Below are 20,226 nucleotides of genomic sequence, written 5' to 3' on the forward strand. Positions count from 1 at the left end.
CCTTTTGAGTATGTAAAATAATTTTTTAAATTGGAATTTAAGTAGCCGAAGTTATGTTGTCTGTTGTATCTCTTCAACAACATCAGCACCTAGTTCCTTGAGAACCTGGTACAGCTGGGAGCCCAATAGGGAGAACAATTTTTTGTTTGTTTTGCGGTACGCGGGCCTCTCACTGCTCTGGCCTCTCCCGTTGCGGAGCACAGGCTCCGGACGCGCAGGCTCAGCGGCCATGGCTCACGGGCCCAGCCGCTCCGCGGCATGTGGGATCCTCCCGGACCGGGGCACAAACCCACATCCCCTGCATCGGCAGGTGGACTCCCAACCACTGCGCCACCAGGGAAGCCCGGGAGAACAATTTTTAAATCTTCACTAGTCCTACAGATGGATCAGACGTGCAGAGCTGCCTTACGTCAAAAGCCAGATATTTGCTGTCCATCTGCTAGGGTTGAAAACAATCCTCTACGATTTCAGTGGCAGCTCGCAGTTCCTCTCCTTGATTGATGCATACTCGGCCTTAGAATCTATCAACCTTGGTAGATAAACTGTAAACATAAGCCTCCTACATTCATCTGCAACACCAAGAATAAAAATATAAAACAGCATTCAAGATGATGTTGGGGGATGGCTCTGGGGAACTGAGCCAAGATTGTCTCATTATCTCCCTACCTCACTTGCTTATGGCCAACTCCACCTCTCACCCTTTTTCATGCTTTGGGTCAAGGAAGAAATTGATGTGATAAGTGAATGCATACACCAATGTTAAGGACTTGAGAAGTTAGTCCACCCTGAACTCTTTATGTTTTGAGTGGGCAAATGATTAGCCCAGAGATTAGCGGGCAAATGATTAGCCCAGAGTGGTGGAATTTCAAACCCGAAAGGAGAAGATAGGGAAGGGGATCCTCTCATTCACTCCCTATGGACAACAGCCCACCTAGGAGGTGAACTGTGAGAACATTCAGTGTCACATAGGCAAAAACAAAACCTAAGCTTTTTTGTCTCTGAACAACCCCGAACAAATCATCCACAAATTTAGGAACAGAGCAACCTCAAGCTGACAGCAAAAGTGTACCATGCATTCTTCTTTTCGTTCTCTGTTTTGTCCTGTGTTGCTAAAATAGCACACCTGTCAAAGCAGTCAGGTACGATGGGGTTCAGCACAACTAAAGCTGTATGAAAAAGGAACAGATAAATTATAAGGTAATAGTACAACTCTCACATCCAGTCCCTCGCTGTCATCTCACAAGCAACCTGACAGCTGAGCCAGCCCACTACTGCAGCGTTGATGAAAAATACTATCTTCACCCTAGTGCTACACCAGTACTAAACCTGACTTTAGCAAATTCAAAACCTCACGCTGAGCCTGAAGTATAGAGAAAGAAGAATTGTAATGGCTTTCTTCTCTCTCACCATACCCACAAGAGAGGAAAGGGCAAAAAATACAAGGGGGGAGCAACAGAGATAGCAGAGGCACCAACAGAGAAAGACTTAGGAAGAATGGGCCCCGTAATACAAATATAGTTCCCTTAGAAGCAGAATTATCTGATTGTTTATTGTCTGTCTCCCCAACTAGAACGTAGGGTCCATGATGGCAAGATGTTGTGTACCTTGGTCACCATTATAGCCTCAGTGTCTGGAACATATTAGATGCTAAATGTATTTGTTGAGTGTGTGAATGAATGAGTGAAATTAGTGCTCTCAAGAAAATAAGAGGAAAAAATACACACATGCACACACACAGATTTGGTTCTTACGTGCCTCTGGCCCACTTTTGAAATAGCAAGACGAATTGGAAGCACTGGCCCAGCGATTATGAGAGTCTGATTATACTCCATATTTTGCCACTAAATCACTTCCTCTCTCTGAGCCTTATTTTCTCCATCTGTCAAATGGAGTTGAACCAGATGACCCCTAAGGCTACTTCCAGCTTTAACGTTCTGTGCTTTAAACGAAAGCCAAGCATACTTGAGAGAGAACCAGAGGGGAGAATGGGCTGAACTCATTTGTGTGCAAGAAGCAAGGGCTGTTTCCTCAGGTCTTACCCAATAGAGGGAAGATTTTTGTTCTTGTTGTTTTTAAATAACCTACGAAATAAAAACCATGAGGTAGAGGAAGAGAGCTTCACAGCTTAAAGCAAACTACAACCTTTTAGAATATAAATGCCATTTAAATCAAATATAAAAGCATTGACAAACTGTCAGCCAAGGTCAAAAGTATCTTCTTATCTAAACTTGTCACCTCCTGAGGTCTCTGAGAGGTGACAGCATTTTGTCTGTGGATGCCCTGTCTGAGGTGCTACTTGTCTTCATTTCAAATGCCCTAGGCTATTCTCAAACCCAGATAAATTAAAAGGGTGATGGCAAGGGTGGTTAGTTTTATAGAGTGGATCTGACATTCCAAAATCTTTTTCTCTAACCTTTCAAAACTAACTTTGTTCTTCAACTAGCTCATCTATAGGTGTGAATTCTCCTGTGACAGTGTTATGATATTGTCACCTGTGGTGAGTTTACACATTCTTTCTTACTAAAATTGACTTCCTTTACAAAAAGGAGAAAAGAAAAAAATTACAACGTCTTTTAAAAAAAAGAGCACCTCCTTTTGATAATATGTTGGTTTACCTATGAGGTTAATTTTCCTAATGCCCTTTTGTAAGTGAAGATTCAGAAACAGTGTTGTGTTTATTTAAGCCTTCTAAAAATGTTTATTCTTTCAACCAACATTTATGAGCATCTACTGTATGATGGACACTAGGTTAGAGAGAAGAAAAGCATATACCTGATCTCAAGTAGCTCATAGTCTAGTGAAGACAGACAAGCAAACAAACAATTACAATTAACTCAATAAGAGCTGCGATAGAGGGAAGGATGGGGCTCTAGAGGCACAGTAATGGGACATTTAACTCAACTTACATTCTAAACCTGCACAACCTGCTCGAGACAATGTCTTTATCTTTCTGTTATGTACAGTTCCTTTCACTCGTCCTAAGTTTACCTCCTTCATGACTCAGAAGGTACTCCCTAATTCTAGCTGAAACTCTGCCTGCTTCTGAGGTTTTATTCTTGGAATAATAGCTAATATATGTTAACTGAATACTACATTTCAGGCTTTCCTGCTAAGCACTTTGCATATATTATCTCATTTATTTATATCAACAACCTTATGAAGCAAATACTATTATTATCCCCATTTTACCAATGGGGAAGCTAAAACTCAGAGATCCTGGGTAGCCTGCTCAAGGTTTCACAACTGGTCAGTGTGAGGCCTGGGATTTGAACACAGGCAGCTGACTTCAGAGCCTGTGCATCTCACCATATCCTCTTCTGTCTCCCAATATTAATTCTGAGGTCACTGCACCGGATTGGTCAGGCTTCAGTTTCCTATCTAGCAACCGTAATTTTGACTTCTAGAATATTCTTCTCACACTTCTCAAGTGTCAAATGTTCCCATGCTCTGACCTGTAGCATGTCTATGTCTATCTATATATGCCTTATGAGATCAGATACACTGTTCTATCCTGGGCCTCATTGGTCAGTATGCCTTGGAAGGCTCTTCCAGAGTCAAGGTCTATTCGTCCAGGCTTTAAGATCTGGGATCTGGATCATCAGCTTATGCATGCAAATAGATCCCTGAGTAGTTTGTTTGTTTGATTTTTAAGTGGTCTGGACATCTTCTCTCCTGGGAAGACCTGGATACACTGGTAAAGTCTTATTGCCCAATTATTTCTCTACACCAAATGAAGGCCACTCCTAGCCAGTTTTTACTTATCTTTCCCTGTGAAGATAAAATGAAATGACATATGCGATGTGCCCGGAAACTAAGAGACACTCAAAGTTTCTTTTTCCTACTAGTCTGTGAACTCCTAGAAGACAGGGATGATGTCGTCGTATTCCTCTTTACATACCCAGGTCCTAACACAGAATCTGCACCTACTTAGCTCCATTGCTTTCCCCTTCCTCTTTCCCTTCGTAGAGAACCCTTTGCAAATTTGTCACAAGGAGTATATCGTTTCTGACACTGACTTCTTTCACATTCACTGTTTATCAACGACAATCCTGTGGTCTGCCTCATTTGGGTTTACAGAAACAACAGTTCATAACTCACATCTCAGTACCTGACAGACAAATAAATCAACATGTAGCCCTTTTGGTCTCATCAAACCCATTGCCTTTGGATCGTGTCTGAATCTTCTTTCTACCTCCCTTCATCCTGGCTGGGGGCACTCAAGGTATGATATCAGGACAAGAAAACATCACCTCTTTGTAAGGGAGCCTCCAGCTTTCCTTGTAAAAATCTATTCTCTTTCTTGGAAGCTCAAAAATAAAGTTCTACCACTGATGCTTAAACTAAAAGATTAAAGTCCAAGAGACTATTTTATCCATACTTTTTTTTTTTTGCTTGAACATTTTTTAGGAAATCTCTGATGCTTTGAAACATGGATGACCACTTTGATCTATACACCACAAACACCAAAATTTGGCAAAGGAATAGAATGAAATGGACTTTATAAATGTTTCCCTAAGCAGCTTTGTAAATACAAATGAAATATTATATCCCAGGGACTTCCCTGCTGGTCCAGTGATAAAGAATCCACCTTCCTATACAGAGGACGCAGGTTCGATCCCTGGTCAGGGAACTAAGATCCCACATGTTGTGGGACAACTAAGCCCGTGCACTGCAACTACTGAGCTTGCGCACCTCAACTAGAGCCCATGTGCCGCAAACTACAGAGCCCACGTGCTCTGGAGCCCGCGTGCCACAGCTAGAGAAGAGAAAACCCGCACACCACAACTATAGAGAAGCCCACGCACTACAACAAAGAGCTCGTGTGCTGCAACGAAAGATCCCACATGACTCAACGAAGATCCTGTGTGCCGCAACTAATAAGACCCGATGCAGCCAAAAATAAACAAAATAAATAAATAATAAATAAATCTTTTAAAAAAATTATATCCCAGCAAGCAAAATAGCTAATGGTGGATTTCTGAATGAATTTTGTAGTTACAGATGCAACATTGGCATTATTTTTCTTTTCCTTCTCAATAATAAATATGTCATGAAAAAATGTTAGAAACATTGCTCAGCGGGTAGTTCAATAGTATGAGTCTTTTACAAAGCAGGTCATATATGTTCTGAAGTTTCAAAACTGTCTAGACAATATCAGGCATTTTAGTGGTAAAAGTATGAAATTTTCAATATTTGCTCAGTCTTTTCTTTCCTGGAACTAATATGGCTCACTGAAATGATCAAAGTAAATATATATCAAACAAAAAAATAAATGAGATTAAATATCCTAAAACTTTTACTTACAGACAAAACCCTCAGAGGGCTCTTGTGTCATCATCTTATAAACACTGGAGTATGGTTTATTGCTGCCTACCAGAAAAGTAATCACAACTTTCTGCCTCGTGTGCAATTATTTTTGTAATGTAGTACAGAATGAAGAATAAAACATAAAATAGTAGATATAAACATAAAAACAAAAAGCTGCAGAATGTCACAAGTGAAACTGTAATATTGCATATTATTTTGAAGTAAAACACACTCAACTTTTCTAGCAACTGTTTCATCAAATGAGGGCACAATCTGAAACCATCTGGCTATCATGGAAGTTTTGCAAACTAAAATGGTCCATACTGAACTTGGACTGCTCTAAAATCCTTTAGCACTTACTGGTATTTAACATGTATTAAAACTACTAGCTTTCTATACAACTTGTTCCTAACTTGTGTTCCCAAAGTCCATAGAAGTTTAAGAAGGCAATAATGATGGATTCTGAGGTATTGTCAGTATTACAAACAGCCTAGTAAAATGGTCCATTTGCCTGCAATTAGGCTGCATGTAATAATAGTAATATTCATTGAATCCTCACAAAAATCCTAAACTTAAATGGCAAATGACTGCTCGTAGTTGGAATTATATCAACCTTGTGTGAGGAAACTTTATACAGGCTTTCTTAATTTTTTAAAAAAATTTATTTATTTTTGGCTGCGTTGGGTCTTCGTTGCTTCACGTGGGCTTTCTCTAGTTGCGGCGAGCGGGGGCTACTCTTCGTTGCAGTGCGTGGGCTTCTCACTGCGGTGGCTTCTCTTGTTGCAGACCACGGACTCTAGGCACGCGGGCCTCAGTAGTTGTGGCACACAGGCTCAGTAGTTGTGGCTTGCGGGCTGTAGAACACAGGCTCAGTAGTTGTGGCACACGGGCTTAGTTGCTCTGCGGCATGTGGGATCTTCCTGGACCAGGGCTCGAACCCGTGTTCCCTGCATTGGCAGGCAGATTCTTAACCACTGTGCCACCAGGGAATTCCCAGGTTTCTTAATTTTAACTGAGAAAATAATCATTTATTAAATAATGCTGTTTGATGCACAGAATCCTTCGAAAACCAACATCTACGGGCCAGAAAATATGCTGGAAAAATGGAAGAAAAAGGACTGATAACTGGTGTCTGGTGTATATTTGTCTTATTTCTTCTAACAGAACAGGAGATCGCTGAGGGCAATAATGATCACCTTCACAGAGTCTAACACGCTATCTAGTGCATAGGAAGTCTTCTTTCCATGGATGCTGTTTGCTTGATCTGTAAAGTACCATGATGTTCAAAACATCGATTCCGTTACCATTTGCAACATGAGTCTGGAGCTTTTGAAGTCTCCTTTCCCCCTACTTCCTCACTGAAAAGTACATATGCATATCTATTGGACTGTTACAGCTGGCACCTTACCCACTTAAAAACTGAGTAATTCAGACAGACTTTAGATAAGCAATCAAGATGGGCTCTATCTTAATAGTACTGAACTCAGCTCAAAGATCTTTTCATAAGGCCAGTCTGCTGAATGAGATACAAGCCACTCCCACTGCCTAAATCACCATCCCCCCCTTTTTATTTTTTGCAGTCCTGAGATAATAAGTGGTCCTACTTACTGGCAGCCTAGATGATCACATATCCCAAAGCCTGAGAGATTCTAAAAGCGCAGCTCCTGACCACCAGACCGCCACTATGCCTCAAAGTCTCTCCATTATAGTCATTTCATTGGGCTTAGGCATTGATAATCCATGTTAACATACAAATATATTACTTAGTAAGGGCAAAAGGTTAAGGCAGTGTGATATAATGGAAAGAGCGCAGACATTAGAATCAGTAAAATTTTATTTTGAAGCCAGGCTTCACCAATTCCCAAATTTGGGTATTGAGTTATCACATCTAAAAAATGGGGGTAATAATATTCACTTTGAAGAACTATTAATACAGGTACCTATTATACCTTACAGTCACCAAAAGGGTAATGTGCTTAGAGTGCCTAGCACATAGTAAGCACTCAATGGTGTTAATGATCTTATGACCATTGATAAGCCCTTATACTCATTACCACAGCATCCAGAGCAGAACCCTGAGGGCAGGGAAAGGGAACAACCACTCACTGGGGCTCAGAGAAGTTCAATAACTTGTTTAAGTTCACATAGCTAGTGAACAGCAGAGTAAGTATCTAAACTCAGGTCTAATTCCAAAGCCCAGGTTCTTGCCTAAGAAACCTCCTGCCTTTTCTTGTGTGTACCCATTCCAGAAGAAAGTAGTGATTTGACAGCCTCAGTTATTCAGGTTGCTTTGGAAAAAGTCAGCCCTGAAAGACTGTAATCATATTAAACTATATAAAAGCTATGCACAGGGTGAGTGCTTTCATGTAGACCTAAAGTCATGCCAATGAATAGCAGAGTCCATTTGAAACCATAAATTAAAGCAAATGTAGTGAGATCTAAAATGATCTGCTGGCACACCAAAATGGATTATGCTGGAAAATTCCCAAGTCTCATCTTCCCAGAATTCTACAGAGCTATCAGCATACACAAGTGTATCACAAAGCCATTCTCCAACCCAGAAAACCTAGCTTTGGGTTGATGTCCCTGATGGTCCCGCTCCTCCCCAGTGCCCTCCCGAGTTACCCAGGCGTCCTGGCAATCAGGACTCCGAGGGAAGAGAGAATGCTGGTGGGTCAGGTTCACGTCTGTTCTCTGCCCCTTTCCTGTCTCTACACCAAGCAGGTAGCCAGACTCTACCCGCCTTTGCCTCAGGGAACATTTGTCTTGCTAGCTGACTGTCTAAGCCTGGCTCTTCTCCAGAATCCTGAGCACCTTGATGGGATTATGCATGGGGGGAGGGGGCAGTGCCTTGCAGGGCAGAAATGCAGGGGGGGAATTTCTGCTCAGGGGACCTCTGGGAGACAGGGCCTCAGGGAGATGGCTTCTCGGTGCATGTAGGGAGCCTGGACACCAGGCATTAGGGCTCCCAGCCTAGGCAGAAGCCCCCTCCTCACCTCACCTCTCGTGCCCTACGGGCCCAGGAGTAGCAGAGATGCCCACCTTCAAGGAACCGTGGGGACTTGGACAGTGAGGGGAGCAGGGACAATCACAATGGATTGAAGACCCTGTAGAATACCCTCTGCCCTCCCATTCTTGAGTAACTCACAGGAAGAGGAGGGGCCTTCAATAGTGAATGAGATTGGATTCTCTGTCACCTCAGTGGCATGCAGGGAAAATGCAGGTTCAAACTGCCGCTTCTGAGCAAACCTGCCATGAGGTACACACTACACAGAAGACACAGCAAGTAAGTGCACACTCTGTATTACTAGGTAGAATCAGAAAACCTCTGACAAAGGTTGAGCTTGGTGAATGGGGATCTCCCGGGGGAACTCGAGGACACCTTTTGCTCAGACTGGAGGCTGATCTGACTTCCCACCCCCTGGGCTCCACTTGCCTCTGAGAAGCTGGCAGAGAACACACCAAGTGGAAGAGAAGGGCCCAGGAGCATTCTCAAGAGTGCTTGTCCTAGTCCAGTTCTATTTTTAATCCAATTAGTCCTCCCAAGAGAAGCGCCATCCATAGCACGATGTCTGTCCTTGGAATCCATTTTGTTCTTCATCCACTGACCAGAAAGGGGCTTGGGATGGTGGCTGCCTGAAGCTGAGGGCTCAAACACTCCCCCAAGCACTGTCCTTCTTTAAGACAGTCGCCCAGTGGTCTTTCAGGCAACCAGGAAACTAGCTGTCCCTCTCAAGGGAGGAAATCAGGAGAGTAACAGAAAAGTCTTGCCTGCAATTTTGTTAGGCCACTTTTCCACTCTTTGCCACTACTCATTTGTCTCACATGGGACCAGTGAGATGAGCAGTTCGGCAATCAAGTCCTTCCATTAAAGTCTCTTTGTTGCCCCCGGAACTGCAGAAATATCTCAATGTTATTTCATTTGGGCTTATCCAAAGGCCACATTACATGCAAGGCAAAGAAGTCACTCCTGATATAATTTGTATCCCAAATTAGGCTCTCTCCTGTTATCTAACCAAACTCACCAAATCAGGTTATAATGTGTGCACCAGATAATAACATATAAGTCCAGCTCCTAACACATATCAGACAATAACTGTTTAATGAATTAAATGAAATTCGTCACGTTTGCTATCATCTATACAATTTAACACTGCAACCCCCAAATCTTATGAATTAATTCCTTGTCCCAACAGAGAAATTAAATCCTAACAAAATTATTTTGCCCTCCTTTTCCCCCAAGTTCCAAAGCATCTCTTCTTCCCCGACGTCTCACTCTTTTTGGCTTCAGCCAGTTGGGGGGTGGGGGATGGGGGTCTCACTGAGGTGTGAGTCAGTCAGAAACGAAGAGTTATTTCTTTAGGCTCTTGGAAGATCTTCTAATGGGATAGGTTCAGATTCTTCAGCAACAAGCAAATTCCGTGCGGCTCAGAGACACAAAAATAGGCCCTCACTTATAAAACTTAGAAAACGAGAACAAGAAGCAAACATGAACACCGCAGTAGTTTACAAAGGAACGATAGCATTTTCAAGGAAAAGCAGTGCTCCTAAAATTCCTTATAGCTTATAACCAAAAACACATGGCTGTTCCCAGCCAAAGACATGGCATTTTCTGGAAAACAAGGTTAATAAGAAAACAGGAAAGAGTGAAAAAGGAAAAAACAGTCTTGACTTCAGCTTCTGCAGGGTGTCAACCAATCAGCTTCAGCCATCCAGAATTCAGCACTTGCAAACATAAATGCATTAGGAGAAATTCCTTAAAGAGTGAGTGTGATACTCAAAAGCAATCCGTCTTTGCTCAAGTAAATGAAAAAAAACAAGAAAGCATATAAATCCATATGTATCTATGTGTGTATGTGTACTCAATGATAAAAAGTTGTTATTTGGGGTAATGGGACAATGAATTATTTTATTTAATTTTCTATATCATAATTTTAGTTACAAATTTTCTGTGAAGTAAATGAGTTACTTTTTAATCAGGAGGGAGTCTTAGGAAACTGGTTTTTCTTTGGAGTATTTCCATTCTTACTTACCTTCCCGAAATCAGCGGGTTTGTCCTGGGACGGGGCCTCCACTCTCAACTGCCATGCAGACTTTCTTGCATTCATAGCAGGCCTTGCACCATGGAAAATTCATTGCTTTACACCACGGGCACTCCCAATTCACTGAACTGCAGCCTGAGGCAGACTTCTCCTGGTGGTGTGATTCTGAGGCTTTTTTCCCTTTTGGCCGCTTGGTCTTCTGCCCCTGAGGCTGTTGTTTCTTTGGGTTTTCTCTCCCACTAGGGCTCCAGCTGTCCCCCTGGGCGGTTGCCCGAGGCCTCTCTGGACCTCCTTCCTGGCCGAGTCTCCTGTTGAACAGCGGCGGGGGCATCCCCTGGGGCCCTTGTGAACCTCCTTCCTGTCTCTGGCTTCTGCTGACCCCCAGGGGGCCAGTCCCCTGGGGCCTCTCTGGATCCTCTTGCCTGTGACTTCGGCTGTTCCCCAGGGGGATGGTCCTCTGGGATCTTTTGGGAACTTCTTCCTGGCTGTAGCTCCCATTGGCTCCCAGGGGGATCATCCCCTGGGGGCTCTCTGGGCCTTCTTCTTGGTTGAGGCTCCAGCTAACCCTCAAGTGGACCGTCCCCTGGGGTCTCTCTAGGACTTCTTCCTGGCTGTGGCTCCAACTATCCCCAAGAGGGACCATTCCCTCGGACCTCTCTGGACCTTCTTCGTGACTGAGGCCACAGCTGTCCCTAAGGGGGACCATCCCCTAGGGCCTCTATAGACTTCCTTCCTGGTTAAGACTTCTGATATCCCCTAAGGGGACTGTACCCTGCAGGATCTCAGGACCTTCCCCCTGGCTGTAGCTCCTCTGGTTCCACAGTGGGGCCATCTCCCCGAAAGCCCACGGGCCAGGTGGATAGATCTCCGGAGGCACCTGAAATGGGACGACTCCAGCTTCTGTTTCCATGACTACTGCTGGTGGTACAGGTGGCAAGAATGGGAATCCCATCGGGAATGGAAATGGGTATGGTATCGGCACATTGGCAGAGGGGGTTGCACGGCCTGGGCCCAGAGACTCGGGGGTCCCGGCACATAAAGGACATCTGTCGAGGCTGGCATCTGGCTCTTGAAATACAGCCTGTCATGCTCCCCCATGGCTACCACATCTCTCTGCTGCTCTGCGCTCATGGGCCACTCTGCAGCCCCAAGTTGCTCGGCTCGAGGCCCAGGCACCAACTCTTGGGCCAGTGGGGTGACCTGTGCCGACCTGTCGACCAGGAGCAGCCGCCCACAAAGCACATCGCGCTGTTTCAGCGCCTGCGGCAAGGCGGCCCGCGTGAGGTGCAGCTGCGTGACCACCTCCTCGCGCTCCTCGCACTCCTCGTGCAGGCGCCGCGGCTCAGAGGGCCCAGGAAGCCGCCTCGCGTTCCTCTAGCTTCTGCTGGAGCCGCCGAACCCAGCGCGCCTGCTGCTCCCGCTGCCTCGAGCCCACACGCACGCTCTAGGCCAGCGCGCTCCAGGCACAGGCCCTCTTGATGGTGCACGGCACCTGCAAGTCAGCGACAACGCGCAGCCGATCCTCTACCTCATTCCAGGGCCGCGAGCAGAAGGCCACATAGAAATCGGGGCCGCCCCCGTTCATGAGGACTTCACTGTTGATGAATCTGATCACCTCGTTGTGGCGGAACCCGCTGGCACGGTCCCCAAAGTCCACGGCCATGGCCGCTGCGGCCTAGTCAACCAACCGCCTCACGGGAGATGCCGCCTGCCGCCGCCGGTAAAGCCCCTCACCTCCCGGCTCAGTCCGCCTTCAGTTCTAGCCCAGTCCTGGCCTCTTCCTCGGCCTCTTTCCTCTGTCACGGTCCGGCTTTCCTCACAGAAAGTAAAGCAGAGCCCCTCACTGCGCCAACCCCAAAAGGGCAGACGCAGAGACCACGCGTCACGGGCGAGCTCCGAGTCGCCCCCGCAAGGCCTGCTGGGACTAACCTCGCTGCCAGAGCCCCACTTCCGGGTGAGCAGGCCGGAAGCTGCACTGCGTGCCGCAGTGAACCCAGACGTGGCAGAAGGGAGGGGGGAGTTGGAGCAGGCAGCGGGGCGCAGGCGCACAGTGGCAGCTGGCGTAACGGTTCCCTTGGAGATGCTAATAGTTGCCAATCCCACACCTAGGGCCTGCAACCACACACACACACACACACACACACACTCCTGTTCTAAAAGGAAGGGTGAGTCAATGGAGGTCAGAGAACTTCTGGGGGAGGGAGGGAATTGAGGTGGAGGAGACTGGGGCTGCAAGACCCCTAGTTTAGGGAGGTAAATAGGTAAACATATAAGAGGAGGGAACACTTTCTAACTCATTAATGAGACTAGTATTATGTTGTTACCAAAACCAGACAAAGACATCACAAGAATAGAAAACTATAGACCAATATCCTTTATAAATATAGATGTAAAACTTCTCAACCAAATACTAGCAAATGGAATCCAGCAGCACATTAAAAGAATTATAAAACATGATTAAGTGGGATTTATCTCAGGAAAACAAAGATGGCTCAATAAATATTGGTGTAAAACACCATATTACTAGAATGAAGGGAAAAACCCACATGATCATCTAATAGATACCAAAAAAACTTTTGAAAAAATGCAACACACTTTCATGAGAAAAAAAAAAAGAACTCAAAAAACAAAGTAGAGGGCTTCCCTGGTGGCGCAGTGGTTGAGAGTCCGCCTGCCGATGCAGGGGATACGGGTTCGTGCCCCGGTCCGGGAGGATCCCACGTGCCGCGGAGCGGCTGGGCCCGTGAGCCATGGCCGCTGGGCCTGCGCATCCAGAGCCTGTGCTCCGCAACAGGAGAGGCCGCGACAGTGAGAGGCCCGCGTACCGCAAGGAAAAAAAAAAACCAAAGTAGAAAGGAATGTCCTCAACCTGATAAAGGGCATTTATGAAAAACCCATAGCTAACATTATACTCCATGGTGAAAGATTCAAAGCTTCCCCGCTAATATCAGGAACAGATAAGAATGCCAGTTGTACCCCTGCTATTCAACATTGTCCTAGAACGTCTAGCCAGAGGAATTAGGTGAGAAAAAGAAAAGCTATCCAGATCGGAAAGGAATAAGTAAAACTGTTTCTCTTTATAAAGGACATGATCCTATATAGAGAAATTCCCAAAGAATCTACAAGAAAGTTACTAAAACTAATAAACAAATTCAGCACAGTGGCAGGGTACAGGATCAACATGCCAAAATCTGTGGTATCTCTGTACGCTAGCAATGAGTGATTCCATTTCCAGAAAATTAAGAAAATAATTTCACTTTCAATACTATCAAAAGAATAAAATACTTAGGAATAAATTTAACCAAAGAGGTACAAGGCTTATACACTGAAAACCACAAAACACTGCTGAATGTGAAGGAAACCTAAGTAAATGGAAAGACATCTCATGTTCATGAATTGGAAGATGTCAAAGTGATCTACAGATTCAATGCAGTGCCCCAACAGACTTTTTTCTTTTCTTGCAAAAATGTAAAAGCTGATCCTAAAATTAATATGGAATTTCAAGGAGCCCTAATAGCTAAAACAATCTTTAAAAAGAAGAATAGGCACTTCCCTGGCAGCCCAGTGTTTAAGAATCTGTGCTTCCACTGCAGGGGGCCCGGGTTGGATCCCGGGTCAGGGAACTAAGATCTCGCATGCTGCGCAGTGCGGCCAAAAAAAAAGAATAAAGTTGTAGGATTCATGCTTTCATGCTTCCTGATTTCAAAACTTATAAGATTAGAGTATCAAAACAGAGTGATACTGGCATAAAGATAGACATGCAGATCATTGGGATAGAGTTGAGAGTCCAGAAATAAATCTATCACCTCTGGTCAATTGATTTTTGACAAGGGCACCAAGACCAGCCAATGGGAAAGGAATAGTCTCTTCAACAAATGGTTTGGAGATAACTGGATATCCACAGGTAAAAGAATGAAGGTAGACTATTACCTCAGCTCATATACAAAAATTAACTCAATTTTTTGGTTTTGTCTGTTGTTGCTACTTGTTATTGTCATTTTAGTTACTTTTCTAAATTATTTTTGTAAAATTTCCATTTATCATATGTGGCCACTGAAGTCTGTGTTCCATTAGTTTAGTGGTCAACTAGTGTATTGACAGAGTATCTATAAACACCTAAAGCCCAATAATATTTTTTAAAAGAGTTTTTAAAACTCTCCCCACTCTCTGAAGATTGTCTGTGTTGGGACACGCCTTCAATGCTTAGCCAGGCCATTTACAATACTGCCCTCACCTTTACTTCCTGCTTGTGCAGAGCCTGAAGGTTAGCCAGAGGTGAAAGTTTAGGATCTTTTCTGAGGATTAGGCCTTTTCTGAACATGTGTCCAGTCTTGGGCATATGCATGGCCTTCTCAATTCCCTGACTTAAGCAGGAGCTTTTAAAAACTCTCACTCCCCTGTAGATTTCCTTTCCCAAATTCTTTCTTACCAGGCTTTTTGATCTGTCTCTTGCTTGTCCTGACTGCTATCCCTTGCCCCAAGCTGCTCTGGCCAATACTTTTGCCTTCAAGTGCTTTTGGCAAATGCCACTTGTGGGAAGCCATCCCAGACCTGGGAATGCTCTGAACTGGGTGAAACAAAGGCAAGCCCTTGTGTACCAGTCCTTCCAGGAGCCACTAGACAGATTGAAATAAACAACCACAATTCTTTGAGAATAAGGTCTGTAATGGCTCCCTCAGGTACTCGGCAACCTGCACCAGGGGTACAGGCTGCTGTCTTCATGGCTGCCTCCCATCTGGTATGTGGGGAAGGGTTGGTAGACAATTTAAAACACCAGAGAACTCTCTTGCTGCAATGCAGCAGCTTCTTTCTTCGTTAAGCTTTCCCCTGGTTGTTATACGTTTTCAACTAGACTCCAGAGTTCTGTAAAAGTTGATTTTGACAGGTTTTGCCAGCTCATTAGTTGCTTTAATGGAGGGATGGAGCCCTGGGGTTCCCTACTCTGTCATTTTTGGTATAAAGAAAGCTATCATAGCCCCAAACCATTAATAATCCAAGTAAGATTAATTTCATCTCCTTGTCATCTCTCATTCATCCTTCCAGCTCAGCTATCACCTCCTCCAGGAAGACCACTCTACAAGCCATACTGTAATTAGTTTTTTATTCTTCTTTTTCACCAACTAGACCTAATCGCTCCAGAGCAGAGACTGTATCCTTTCATTTCTGGATCGCTAGCACCTAACATAGTTCTACTTACATGATAGCGCTTATAAATGCCAAAGGGAAGGAGCAACAGAATAATGGAAGATGGGGGTAAAGAAAGAGGGAGAAACAGAAACAGACGATTCCATGACTTCTATAATCCTGTTTAAAATTCAAACTGAAACCTATAAGGGGATGTCCTTGTCATGGTTTCAATTTTTTTAAAAAGTAATTTTGGGAATTCCCTGGTGGTCCAGTGGTTAGGACTCCGTGATGTGACCACCCCCCACCCCAAAAAAAGTAATTTTGTTAAAGACATACACATCCCTAAAGAAAAAAATTCACCATAGCCAAACTGATGCATGTATCTTGTGGGGAAGTGCTTTCATACAATGTTAAACTTTATAACAACGTCAAACTATTTTTAAATTAATGCAACAACACTTCATAAATGCCAAGGTATTTTAAAATTATTAAATTTAAGATACATTTGATCTTTAAGACCTTTATGGAATCAATTTCCACTGTATTGAAACAGGAAAGTGATAGATAATGGCCCGTAAAGTGAGATTTTAAAAGTAACCTGACTGAGTTATCACTCTTGATGAAACAATGATAACATCACAAATACCACCACACTTTACTTTGCAGGTGTGCAAGTTTGCAAAGTGCGAATATATGTTTACAAGAGAATAGAACAATTCAATTGCATAAATTAATCAATCTGAGAAACCACATTAAAAACATAGCTAATTTTTACATGATTTTCAGTAAGTTCATATACTTTCAATTTTAGTGTAACCTCTGTCACAAAGCCTTCATAACAACTTTAAATGATAATCATTGATGATAAAGGAAGGAAAATAACATTTTAAAGTTCATCATATTAGTATGTATCTACGCTTGTGCAGATTTAATCTCCCAGGAATCAGAGGTGGTAAATAGAATAGAGAAAAAGCATATACAGTAAATATAAGCTATATATGCTGAGTACTGAGGAACAGTTTTATACTGCTTTAGGAAAATTTACACCTTTTATTACAAAGGCTTTCTTTTCTTGTACTTTGCACCCACAGTGACCTCTGCAATATAGCTGCCCAGAAGATGCCAAAAGAAAAGAGAAGAGGCACCTAGGCAGTTAATCTCAGAAATACTAGAGCCACGTTCCCTGAATTCTTTTCCCCATGTGAGCACAATACATGGGCAGGAAACCATAGTAGACAATCAACCCAAGTGTGAGCATAGCTGAACACAATACCACATTGTAAGTAAATATAGCTTACAATTAATTTCATCTGACCCATATTGACAACTTGCATAGTTATTATTGTCTATATGGTAAAATTAGCCACGAAGAGTAAGCAGATTCTGTAAATTCATTTTACACAGACAAACTGGATTTTTGTATTTCCTTTCTCCATGTTAGTTCTCAAGTATCTGTAAGTAACATCACTATTGAACATTTTCCCTGAAATCGCTCACAATTTTATGTCTTCCTACCCCCATTCCCACCACAAACACACTCATATACACAACCTCTTACATCTGCTCACATTCCAAGGTGCCCTGGAGAACTCAAGGAGGCAGGAACTCTGGGGCATTAAGCTCCAGCTGACTAACTGACTGGCAAGTCATGCTTGGATCACCACACTTGGAGGACAGGGCAAGGACAGATGAGCCATCAGCCAAGTGCCGCGGTGTGAAACAAAGAGGAACGGACTCTCAGTCCCCAAGGATCTGAGAGTCTTAAGATTGGTACAGAAGGTAGGGGGCTGAAGCAGAAGGGGAGGAACCAAGTAAGTGGCAGATCTGTGAGCAGCTAGTTATCTCAGGACAAGCATAGGCTGACTGGTACAGAAAAACTGGGGATGCAGCCTTTGGGAAAAATCACTGGACTAGAATTGGAGGAAATTAACAGGCCCTTTTTGCCCTAGCAGTTCTTAGAAATAGCTTACCAACAGCACCATCTCCAAAATACATTTATATTATTAATATACATTCATTTATACTAGAGTGTAAAATGACTACTGCTCTGGTTTTGATCTGAAGGCAAGGAGGAGACTTTTGAGGGCACTGGATACCTAAAGGTCAATAGGCTATAGCTGATGACTGAATAACAGGAAGAGGTGAAGTCAACTTCTGTTTTTCTCTGGTGAAGGTAGCACTGACAAGCCTAACCCCATGCCACCTCACAGCCTTTTTTTTTTTTTAAATGCCACTTAAGGTATCCCTGTGATTTTTCCATAACCTTTTTGACCCTTGCTCAGTGGATTTCATTTAGCTATTAGAAAGGAATGGGCAACAGGCAGTGCTGATAGGACTTTATCCAGAGTTCCCAAACCTGAGAAGGACATAAAGCCATTGGTAGAAGAAATCAGTTATCCTTCCAGACTTGCCTCAAGGCTGAGAAGAAAGGATGGTGGCTTCTTTACCAGCTCTGCCAGGGTCTGAGTTCTACACTCCACTACTGTCCTGCTCTTCACAAGTCAGTGACTAGGGAGACAGCAGACCACTCTAGAGGCACCATCTCTTTCTACGGAAATTTGAGATTAAAACCTTGTACTAGATAGGGGCACTCATTACCCACGACCCCAAGAAACACAGACTTATACAAACGCTTCAGGGGAGACAGACACTGTACCCAACAGAGCAGCACAATGAGAGGGCAACATTCCTGCCCTGCTCTCTCTGCTCAAGGGCACGCTCGGCACTGTACACTCCCCAGAGGTGTATCTGCTCTGAAGTGCCACCCATCATCTCTCTCTGGAATGTACTTTTTCCCATCTGCTCTGACCCAAGCTGAGTGAATGCTTTGGACACTTTCTTGCTGGTAATAATAACAGCTGTGATTTAGGGAATGCTCACGTGGTGACTATGCAAAAAAAAAAAACCTATATATTACCTCATTGAATCCTCATAACAACTTTATGAATTACAGGTACAATTATTATCCCTTTTTACAGATAGGAAACTGGGGCTCATAAAGATTAAGTAATTTGCCCAAGATCACACAGCTAGGAAGTGGTGGATCTAACACGTTGGTGAAGACGGCATACTTGTTTTTGATCTTTTTCTTTAAAGAAATGTAATGTTAGTGATACAACTACAGTTCTCCTCCATCACATTTTCTCCCTCTCTCCCTTCCTCCTTCTTCCTCTGAAAGTAACCCAAGGTTGGTGTATATCTTCATGGGTATGCTTTTATAAATATGTATTTACCCATAAATAATATATAGTATTACCTCTGTGGTAAATGGTATCAACTGTTTTCAAACTTCCATTTTTCACTTTACATGATGTTTTCTAAATCCTCACATGTTGATAACTATAAATCAGTTGATTCATTTTTAACTGCTGTTTAATATTTCACTCTATGAATGTGCATTTTCCAGTTTTTTCACCATTAGCAACAGCTGTGATCAACAACACTGTACATGTCTACTGGTGTATATATGTGAGTATATGCCTAGAAGTGGAATTTTCCCCATACAGGCACCTCCAATTTTATTATACATTGGTGAATTGTTCTCCAGAATGGTCTTAACAGTTTATAGTTCAGTCTGATTACAAATACAGAATTTCTGCATTTCAGAACTTACTAAACAGAGTCATCTTAAACATAATAGCAGAGCTGAGACAACTGATGCCTAAGAGAAACAGTGTAAGATAGTGGTTCCCAAGCCATTGGTTCCCATCCCAATGTCCAGTAGAATTATCCAGTAGACTTATAGAATGCAGATCTCCAGGCCTGGCCCCAGACAAAATGCTCCCAGGTGATCCTGATGCAGTTGATCTGTTAATTAGAGTTTGTAGACCACTGGTCTCAGCTACATTCTGACCATACCCTCACTATTCAAGATTTTTTTCATCTTTAACCATATGTTAATTTAGACTATTAGAAAGCAACACATATGTCTGCATTAGCTGCTCCCCTTTACACATTACCATAGAATATGTGTTTGGCTTTTACTAAGGGCTGTCATAGAAGAACCATGTAAGAATCGGGAGGGAAGAGGGTTGAAATTGGGTAATTCTGCTTCATTCTGCTGTATTCTGTATTAAGATTGCTAATTAAGAAAAAATAGTCTTGTTTTCACTGCCCCAAATTCATCAACAGCAGCCAGACAAGGAAAGGGGAAGAACCTTATGCTGTAAATTTTCAAAAGAGATAACCAGGGGAAAGGAGTATCTAGTGCTTCCAAACCCACCTCCATTCCCATAATTAGTGCTGAGGAAAGAAGGAGTGTTCACAAAAACCTGACAACTTTTCATGAATTTTCTTCAATTTATAGAGACATGGCATGCAAGGATGAGTAGGAGTAAAATTGCCTAATTTTTCCTGAGTCAGTTTTTTTTTTTTTTTTGCAGTACGCAGGCCTCTCACTGTTGTGGCCTCTCCCGTTGCAGAGCACAGGCTCCGGACGCGCAGGCTCAGCGGCCATGGCTCACGGGCCCAGCCGCTCCGCGGCATATGGGATCTTCCCGGACCGGGGAACGAACCCGTGTCCCCTGCATCGGCAGGCGGACTCTCAACCACTGCACCACCAGGGAAGCCCCTGAGTCAGTTTTGATGTAATATGTTTCTAGGAATTTTCCAATTTCATCTAATGTTTTCGATATAGTCTTTTATAATATACTCTTATCATCTACTTAATGTCTGTGGCATATGTAGTGATGTCTAATTTTTTGTTTTCGTATTTTCTTGATCAGTCTTGCTAGAGATTTGTTAACTTTAT

General features: G+C 43.4%; 1 protein-coding gene across 1 annotated transcript; it reads right to left on the reverse strand.

The window, feature by feature from the left end:
- Positions 1-10,283: 10,283 nt before the first annotated feature.
- On the reverse strand, positions 10,284-12,012 carry TEX13D (TEX13 family member D; the record flags this gene model as incomplete). Its single annotated transcript, XM_081222997.1, is given in 5 exon segments — positions 10,284-11,012; positions 11,094-11,331; positions 11,334-11,694; positions 11,696-11,793; positions 11,797-12,012. Coding segments are annotated over 5 exon segments (1,575 nt in total). The 3' UTR covers positions 10,284-10,350.
- Between the last annotated feature and the right edge of the window lie 8,214 nt (positions 12,013-20,226).

The sequence above is a fragment of the Mesoplodon bidens genome (assembly GCF_964165515.1).
Source record: "Mesoplodon bidens genome assembly, chromosome: X".
Classification (NCBI taxonomy): Eukaryota; Metazoa; Chordata; class Mammalia; order Artiodactyla; family Ziphiidae; genus Mesoplodon; species Mesoplodon bidens.